At 33.2% G+C, this 9961-nt stretch overlaps 1 protein-coding gene across 1 annotated transcript; it reads right to left on the reverse strand.

Annotated features, from left to right (window-relative positions):
• Positions 1 to 4092: 4092 nt before the first annotated feature.
• Positions 4093 to 8038, reverse strand: LOC106619877 (uncharacterized). The gene is made up of 4 exons (XM_014238184.3): positions 7381 to 8038; positions 6972 to 7192; positions 4552 to 4671; positions 4093 to 4474 (listed from the first exon to the last, which is right to left on the reverse strand). The coding sequence occupies exons 1-4, from the start codon at positions 7570 to 7572 to the stop codon at positions 4255 to 4257; spliced, it is 753 nt and encodes a 250-aa protein (XP_014093659.2). The 5' UTR covers positions 7573 to 8038; the 3' UTR covers positions 4093 to 4254.
• Between the last annotated feature and the right edge of the window lie 1923 nt (positions 8039 to 9961).

Genomic DNA, 9961 nt, shown 5'->3' on the forward strand with positions numbered 1-9961 from the left:
CGTTTAAAACCAAATAAAACGCAGACAAAGTAAACGGTTTTTTTTTTTATTTTATTACAACAAACATGTTCTGATTTATATTGCTTTTTGCTTAATCTTTTTTTAATTTCATAGAACTGCCAGCTTGCATTGAAAGCAGCGTTGTCATGTGTGTTTTTAATTAATATATTATAAGTTGCACGACAAAATCAAAAAAAAAAAAAAATTCACCAAATTGATAAACATAACTGTAGTTATATAAAAAAAATTCAAAACACACACATGAGGCAGAACGACGCGGAAAAAATAATTTTAGTAAAAAATTATAAAAAAAAACAAATTATAAATAAAACAACTAATGCTACGCAAAAGTTAGAAAAAACACTACTATTTATGCTAACAACTATTGTATTTATAAATAAACTGCATTACACTAACAACTAAACAACACAATACTCTTTTTTGGTATGATTAATGAAAATACTGCAATATATTGCAATAACAGTACAGTAATGTATCTATATTCGGTGTCTAAGGGTCTAAGTTTACGCAGATTTTTAATAAGAAATATAATAACAAATAAAGTACATAAAAACAACAAAACAAATTTAAACAAAAATACAACACACTAAATACTTAATACATCTGCTAACAGTATATGGATTTGAAATAATTTTCGAATAAACGAAAAATGAAAAATAAAAAACAAGAAAAGTAAAAACATACGAAATTGAATTGCATTTACATCTCACATATGAAAAATTAATAAAACATATTTAAAAACACTACAACAATAAATAAACTATCTTTAAAGTACTGAATAAAATTTCAAAGATACTCTGCAAAGTTGTTTAACAGTGAAATGTTAACGGGTACATACAGCATAGTATAAAAAAGAGAGAGTGAAGGCAACATGAATAGTTTGCGAAGGAATGAGAGAAACAGAAAGAGGATCTAAGGATGGCAACACACTAAACGACAAAAAAAAGTTGGTGCTGGAGACAAATCGAAAGTTTGTAACCATATTTTTCAAAACTAGTGACTGCTGTGTTGAAAAAGTTTAAAATGTTCTATGTTAAAATAAGTTTACTTTTCGATAAATATGGGTACTAAGCAGAAACCGGCAACAAAATTTTGGTTGCCACATGCTTCATTGCTGATAAAAAAAACTACTTCGTGCAGTACAGCCACCTTTATGGTCGTTTAGTGTGAACTCAACTTTAACTTTGAAAAGAGCAAACTCAAATAAACGAAAAATAAAATTACCGGAGAAACAACAAATAGAGAATCCACAATATACGAACGAAAATTGCCACGCCTAAGATAATTGCATGTTAATAATTAAAAACAACTAAAATGTTAACAACAATATAAAATATAAGAGAACGTCACATTAGAATTATTAGAGTAAGAGAGAGCACAGTTGCGTTAAGCGTATGTACCAAGAACTGTTATAACTGTATTAAAAGTAAAGACTCGTTCACACGCGTACGATTTTTATGTTGTAATGTGCGTCAAGAGTGCAAGACAATTGCAACACGCTGTAAATAAACAACTTTAGACAAAACCATTAAAAAATTATGCATAAATTATAAATGATTAACAAAAAATACAGAGATAATATGAAAACACAAAAGCAAAGGATACGAAAATTTAAAATTAATAGTTTAATAAAAAAATATTATTAAGATATAGATAATTTAAATTGGGTAAACAAAATGAAAAATACTAGTCTTTACAACATGGAATTCATGAAAATCAATATTTGAAATTTACATAAATGCAAGACAACAGCATACAAATAAAATTAACACTTCAGTGCATAAGTTATTTATAAACATAAAAAGTAATTAATTTAATAATTAAATTAAAAGCAACTCGTTGTAGCACATAAATAAAAATCAATTTATGAAATATAAAAACAAAAAAAACACGAGAATGCAAAACTTTTGCATTGCAAAGTAAACAATTGAATAAACTCACGCAGCAAAACAAAGAAACACACATGAAAATTAATTAAGGACTAATAAGTTACTAAGAGCCTAAAGTAATTACATAGAAATGTAAGTATAAGCAAACAATTTGACGGATTTTGTGACGTAATTGCAAATAAGAAAATGAATTTGTGCAAACTTAATAAAAAATAAAAATTAAAAAATAAAAATAACAAATCATATACCATATATATAAAGAATCATAGCGAAAGTACTAATACAGTTAAAGTAATTATAAAATAATTAAAATAAACAAATGATAATTATTATATAAATAAATGTTATGCGTTATTAAAAATACAACCAATAAAAAATGAGAAAAAATTTAATTAAAAGCAAGAAAACAACTGATGAATAAATTAACAAAACAACAGAATCAATAAAATGCAAAAAATATATAAAAAAATAAAAAAAAAACAAATTTGTTTTAAAAAATCTTGGAGTTATATTTCATTTGTTGGACTTAAGAACAGGCGTAAGTATTGCAGGGAAGTTCTCAAGACACTACACAGAAACCATTAAACTCAACGACAATTGCTCTACTGCAAAATCCATTAACATGAAGGTAAGAAGTAAATATAATCGGAATAGTGGTAGATAACTTGAGAAAATCACTCCTGTAACGTGGTATGAATCATCAAAAATCGCTTTATTGGTTTTTAAAATTTCCTTTCCAAAACATGCATTCTGAACTCATCAACCGGCTCTTCAGGTGTCGAAAAACGTTGACCTCTTAGTTTATTTTTACGTACGGAAATAAAAAGAAGTCATTCGATGCCAAAGCCTATATGGTGGTTGACTCATCCAGTCAATATTTTGATTGCTCAAAAATGCAATTGTTTTAGTCGATGTGTGAAAGCTCGCATGGTCGTGATGAAGAGTGTACCGTCTTCGGCGGTTTGTTTTTCTGATTTCTTGAAAGACAACTGGCAAAAAAATAGTTGTGTACCACTTAGAATTTACTATTCTAGTGATATGATTGTGACATGTCCAGTTTTTCCAAACAAACAGGAAACATCTGGAAACACCCATACAGTCGACTGTTGTTTACTACTATGATACTATATATCACCTGTCACGATGTGAAAGCACCGCACCACTTTCGTATTTTTTTAACATTTCTTTCGACCAATCGACACGATCATTTTTTAGGCGACTGATAAAATGTGTGGTAACCAAAGTGAACAATATTTTTTCTTTTTTTACAATCAAATGTTCATACCATATGGAATATATGCTGGTTCCACTAATGCATCAATCTTACGATAGGTCACATAAGGATCTTGCAATATCACTTTGTGCACAGCATCCATAGTTTCCAAAACAGCAACTGATTTTGGACGATCTTCACGAAATTCATCTTGAAATGATCTACGACCTTGATTGAATTTACCATTTCAGCGATGCACACTAGTCCTTGATGGAGTTGACTGAGATCTCTATGAGAAGTTTTCGAACACCACACCATTACGTCTTCCTACAAGTATACTATCACTATTTAATTGTGACGATATATTTCACTTAAGAAAGTTATGTGCACGATTCTTTACTTCCAAATTTGCGGCGACTCGAAAGTGCCTTAGGATTTTGTAGTAAAAGTAATTATAGCATTGTGTCTGCATTCGAACCTAAGGTCGAGATAATTATATTAATTTCCGGTCATTTTTAGTACCTAATATATAATTTTATAAATGATTTCATACACTGGCTAATACATATATACGTCATAATACTAATTGTGGTAATAAAAATAGTTATATTCATTATATATTATAAAGGATAAGTGAAGACACGAACCGACGACCTCCACTTTTAGTAATATATATAATATCATTGCACTAATATAGTACCATATATACATTTTTTCGCTGACGGAAATCCTAATATTCGGTATGAGGAGCTGGTCAGATTTAAGAACCGATTTTCCCTACATATACATACATATTCATTGATACAACGATATATTATACGAAACAAATCTAAACTATCGCACATACGTTCCAAAAATCCATTAAAAGAAAAGTCGAAAGTAATATTATTAGAAATTTTGGGGCTAAGTCCAAGTATAAATCGCTTTAGCACATTTCTATCACCAAATGTCAAAAATTAATATGCTCCATTTTTAATTTCACACTTTATGTTTTTTCTAAACATTAATGACATATAATGTATTCTTACTATGTCTATAGTTATTAAATGTACTATATATTATAGTTATTAAATCTATTTAACTAACCACTATGTATCTAAGTAAATGTACAATACCACGACACAAATCACTTTACATAAAGCCGCGTCCTTTTTGCAAACTCGACAACAATTGTGGACTGTGTTTTGCTGTTGTTATGGAGTATTTGCCAAAGATCATTTCCAATAAAGAAAAATGACATTGCGCATGCTCCACGCTACAATCGAGTACCTCGCGACGTGCTCTTTTATATACACGATCATAGTGATGCAATATATCCGGTTCGTCATCATACACTGGATCAGTTGGGAAGCTACATAAATAGGAGTAGGCAACAGAATGATACATTTAATTAGCAAAGAGTATCAGATTTGAGTTAAAATTACGCACCTGAATACGGTCTTCACAATTTCCGTTAGCATATTCCCGCGCTCCTGCCGATCGACGTTTAAATATTTCGACGACTCGCAAAGCGCACGCGCAATGCATTCATGTCCAGCGAAACCCATGCTAAATAAGTTAAAATTATAGAGAAAAGAAGAGGTGGAAGGCAAGTGGAAAAAAATTAATTATTTGCTTCGAACGACAATGGAACAAAACGCATATGTTAGGCAAAGCATAAGTCTTCCAAAGCAAATCCTTCGAACGAGAGCCTGACTTACGAACCTGACTTCAAAACGAAATGACTTCAAAATCGTTAGTTAAGTTTTGTCGTTTTTTTTTAACATAACTTTACTAAAGCTTTGGTATACACTCCAGATCAAATTTGACCCAAACTGGTCATATAAACTGCGCGCACAAACCAAATTGTTCAATTTTTTTTTCTAAATTGATAAAACTTTTTTTGTTCCTGTGCAGAAGTTTGATGTCCATATGTCAATTAGAGAAAGGTTTGGCTAATTTGATCTTGAGTGTAAATCTCTGTTCTAATATACCTTCTCTCTGCAACGACACTATAGAACTCAACGACTTTCCAAAAATTTATAGAAAATAGAAAAACCAGAGAATTCTGTAGTTTTCTGAACGCACTCCACAAAGCCTAATTAAGCTCTCTAAAAATAAAAATTACCAACAGATTTATTTACCAGCTTGAAAGTTTTAGAGTTGCAGTGGCATTCGAGATATGACTAAAAGTTATTAAATTTTCGCTCATCTTTTTCATATTATCTTCTCATTTAACACCAGATTAGATCTTTTCCTCTCTTTCTCTGCTGCTACGATTGACGATCCAGTGAGACTTATTACTTAACCTACAGTTTCTTCAGCTGCTGAGTTCTTCTGATTTGGATTTCTGGCTCATAAAAAAAGTTAGGTATTATGTAAGATATTAGTTCATTTGAAGATCTAACTATCAGCTGATCAAAAATGGGTTCGAACAATGATCATTGCGAAAAATTACGTGTATTCCTGAGTAAGAGAAAACTCATCAGATTTCAACAGACGTCTCAGAAAGTTTCTATTATAGACGGAGTAGGTTTACAAATTCAACCCAAGGTGCTTTGAAGTCGAGCAATATTCACTGAAGTTACGAATACGTTCAAACTTTATGGCAATTTGGTAGAACTACTTGTAGACGAAAAGGGTTTTTTTTTAGTTATTCAAAATATCTAACAAGTTCTGCGTTGAACTGAGCCGATTGCGAAGTAAAGCCGAGACCCGAAGAATTTATAAGTTTATCTTTTTGATCATACTAATTTATGGCACGGAAAACTGGACGAAGACAAGTTCCAATGAGAGGAAAAACAGAAATAAATGTGCAAACAATTTCTGAAACTGTAGGAATTAGTGACTACCCTGACTAGAATCTGATGTCTCTCCTCAAAATTTCCAGTTTGAAACACTTTAAGATGTCAGAAATACGAGGAAAGAAACTCGTCTTTACATCGTCTTTTCGAATTAACGTAAATATAGTAAAATTCGACTAACCACGCCATTGCGAACCCGTTCAAAATAAATCGGTTGGACATAGTGCCAATTACGAAGAAGAATTTTCTCAACAGACGGACGATAAATACTGGGTTCGACGCCACAAAGGTATTCCGGAAAACGAAATAGCTGATAAGATTGCCAAAAGTGCCATCCATGTAATGAAATTTCCGAAAGGGCTGATAGACGGATCATGGCGAGTTTGAATGCTATAAGGATATGCAGGATCGCCAAGATAATGTGCTAAAGCCTCGAAGAAAAACGCGCAAGTTTTTTACTCACCCAGTCTCGAAAGGTCTGCAGCATGGTTGTTGGCAGAACGACAAGTCACAACCTACTAGCATTACATGTGAGCCGAATGGGCATAAATAGTGGCGATACATAAGAGAGTCGCTGGAACACCTGCTATAGTTCTGTCCAGCATTATCTACAATTCTTCTTTGATATCTAGAAGCTTCGCAATTTTAGAGACAAGATAAAGTATTAAGATTAGATATCAAGTCGCTCTTAAAGTTTTGAGCAAGTTTGCAAAAACCGTGGACGTCCTGTATGACGAAAACTTCAGCTCAAATTAAACTTAACTTCCATTTGGTATTACTAAAGACCAGTTGGCCTATTTATGGAATGACAGCCGGTCAGTATATCCTAACCCTATCTGAAGAATATACAAGGTGAGCATCTTTCAGTTCACTTCAACTCTTTTTCTACCAATAAATGACAAAAACATTTCACTTTCTTCCCAAAATAATATACTACTTCCATAAAGGACCATCACATGTCCTTCCGAACAGCTACCAACACGTTTTCACCATTTTCAGTCATTATTCACTTATATCACATCGAAAATAATAATTTTTTTATTTACGACTTCATTGCCAACTTACTTCTCAATAATTGTTTCGAGCTTTCCAAATAAATCACGTCTCGAGCGACGCATGGCCATCGCTTTTGTTTTATTGGCATCCATGTCTTTCTTAAAGCCACGCGTATGTTCCTTCACCCAAGCGTAATTGGGCAGATCGTAAGCCACACCCCAATTTTCGGCCCAACTCAGAAAGTCTGTGTTGGGGTTGCCAATAACACCGATAGTCATACAAATGGAGGCCTTAAAAAATAACGATTATCGCATGCGAGAAAAGCAATTAAAAATGTTGTAAAACTGTCACTGTTTGTCACTTGTTTTGTATATATTTGTACGAGAGCGGCTTTTCATTACATCGCCACCGTTTTTTAACATATTTTTATCGTTTATAACGTTATTTACAATTTTATTTTTTTTTCTGTTACACTCACCGCCAAAGAAGAGCCCTCCGGAAATGCTACATAACGCCTCTTGCGTGATAACACCCTCTCCGCACCTCCTCCTATCTCCTCCCACTTTGACTGCGGCGGACTGAGCGTGGCGAGCGTGCCGCTGATACACAGCAGTAGCAATAAAACTGTTCGCAACTCCTTGCTGCCACTACTATTGCAGCGGTAGAACATTTCATGTGGCGATTACTGACAGGACTGGACAGCTAGCGTTGGTTAACTCTTCGCTTGCCTACTAGTAACTGCTTGCTACCACACAGCCGCCGTGTCGTATACATTTTTATGACTTTCCAACAGCGCATTGTATCATTCTAGGTTGGCTATTAAAATACTGCAAATGAAATCAGCAGTCAGCTGGTAATATGTGTGTGCATATATGCTTGCCACGCGGTCCACACGCTCTTTAATGTTTTGTTGCCGTGTTGTTGTTATTTTCACTATGTTAAATGCTCTTAAAAGGTCTTTTATGTCAGAGCGAAGGTGTTATTGACTTAATGTTTTAGCATAAAGTAGCATTTAATGGTATTTACTTAGCGGTAATTATTCTGACCCATTGTTATCGGTGGTTTTTGTATAATTATACCCTAAACAATTTATACTAGGTTGGTAGAGAACATTTGTTGTGAATGAGCCTTAATTTTTTTTTCTGTTTGGTTGGCATGACATCTGTCAAACGTATATAATAACCTTACAGTCACTGAACAAACAACATCATATTTTTTCATTGTGTTGAAAATGGATACCATATGAAGTGAAAGAAAAATGGAAAACCGAAAAAACACTTGTGAAATTTTGCTTTAAAGACACGAAAAAAGATTAGTTCTGCATCAAATTGTGAGTGGCGATGAAAAATGAATTTATTTTCTGGATCCTAAACTGAGAAAATCATGGGTTAGTCCGGGACAACCAGCACAGATCGATTCGGTGAGAAGGCAATGCCAGGAGCTTCTAAAACCTGATAAAACTCTTAATACTAATCACTACTGACAACAAATGATCAATTTAAATCATGCATTGATTATAAAATGACCAGAATGGGTCAGAAGACACGGCAAAGTAATTTTGTTACACAACTACGCACCTGCACACAAAGAAAAATCGGTTCAGGATACAACCAAAATACTTGGCGAGAGGCTGCTATCCCACCCGCCGTATTTACCAGACTTGGCACCTTCCGCTTGCCATTTGTTTTCATCGATGGGACACACATTGGCTAAACAACACTTTCTAAGCAGAAGTCGGAAATCGGGTGTCTGATTGAACATTTCTATTGGCATGGTATCCACAGATTGCCAGAAAAATAATCGAAATGTGCAAAAAGCATTGGTCAATACTTTGAAGACAATTTTTTTACATCCCTATTCAAAATTAGTATTTTAATTTCACAAAAATTTTCGTTTTCATTCCATACCGGTACACCAGGTATTAAGTTTGCCCCGAATTTTGTAACACCCAAAAGCAAACGTCGAAGACCCTACAAAGTATATAACTATGTAAATGATGAGAGTGACCAGCTGAGTCAATTTAGCCATGTCCATATTTCTGTATACACGCGAACTAGTTCTTTAGTTTTTGAGATATTGATATACAATTTTGCACACATGCTTTTCTCTTCAAGAAGCTGCCCATTTGTCGGAACCGATTGAATTTAATCCAAAGCATTGCTAACATATGTATACTAATCAGTAAAACTCAGGTACTTTCACAGGTTATCTATCAGGTATAGCTCCTATTTACAAAAATATTGTTCAGACCGGACTACTATAGCATTTAGCTGTCATGTAAACTGACCGATCAAAATCAAGTTAAATATCTTTTTACAACATTTTACGCTATAAAAAATGCACATGTGAAGGGTATTTGAGTTTTTTATGCAGCCGAAGTAACCGTTTTTTTCTTGTTTTTATAGTTGTTTGCTTATATTTTTTCTGGTTGTTTGCCTTTATTGTTGTAGCAGTCTACTTGCGTCGGCATTTAAAAATTTCTAGTGTGTAAATTCACACGACAAAGGCATGATTGACAGGTGTAATGCTCACATAATGCGCTTGATGACCGAATTTCATGGTGATATAAAAATTTGTCAGATGTAGATCAACAACTATGCGGTATATGAAATAAAAATTGTTATGTTTTATTGTTTATGGGACCAACAACAGAGCATAGTTAATTTATGAACGCAACACATCGCGAACATAAAGATCGTAAGCAAGGTTAGAAATCAGCGGCATTTCTTAAGGGCTGTGCTTATATGCCTCTTAAAGTAGAAAATAGTTTACGTTTCAACTATAGACAGAGACAGCTAATCAAAAACAATCAAAGTGACAATGATCACTATGTATTTTTGGCTCAAATATTACACCAAATATTGGTTGAGACATGCAAGAATTTTTCCAAACTAAATCAAGGATCTATAACTTTATTTAAATTTAAAATATGAACACATGAATGTGTGGCACGCATAAACTTTTTTGGCATACAGCATATCATCCGGTTTGTTGGCAATAAAATCAATACATTCATACCATTTGGACGAAACTACAATATAATTTATGCTTTGTTAAGC

This window comes from Bactrocera oleae, chromosome 2 (genome assembly GCF_042242935.1).
Source record: "Bactrocera oleae isolate idBacOlea1 chromosome 2, idBacOlea1, whole genome shotgun sequence".
NCBI lineage: Eukaryota > Metazoa > Arthropoda > Insecta > Diptera > Tephritidae > Bactrocera > Bactrocera oleae.

Coding starts and splice junctions, on each gene's coding strand:
- LOC106619877 (XM_014238184.3), bottom strand. CDS start 7,572: ATGTTCTACCGCTGCAATAGTAGTGGCAGCAAGGAGTTGCGAACAGTT. Junction 7,193..7,380: donor CGGAGGGCTCTTCTTTGGCG/GTGAGTGTAACA, acceptor TTATTTTTTAAG/GCCTCCATTTGTATGACTAT. Junction 4,672..6,971: donor CTCGAAACAATTATTGAGAA/GTAAGTTGGCAA, acceptor TAACTTATTTAG/CATGGGTTTCGCTGGACATG.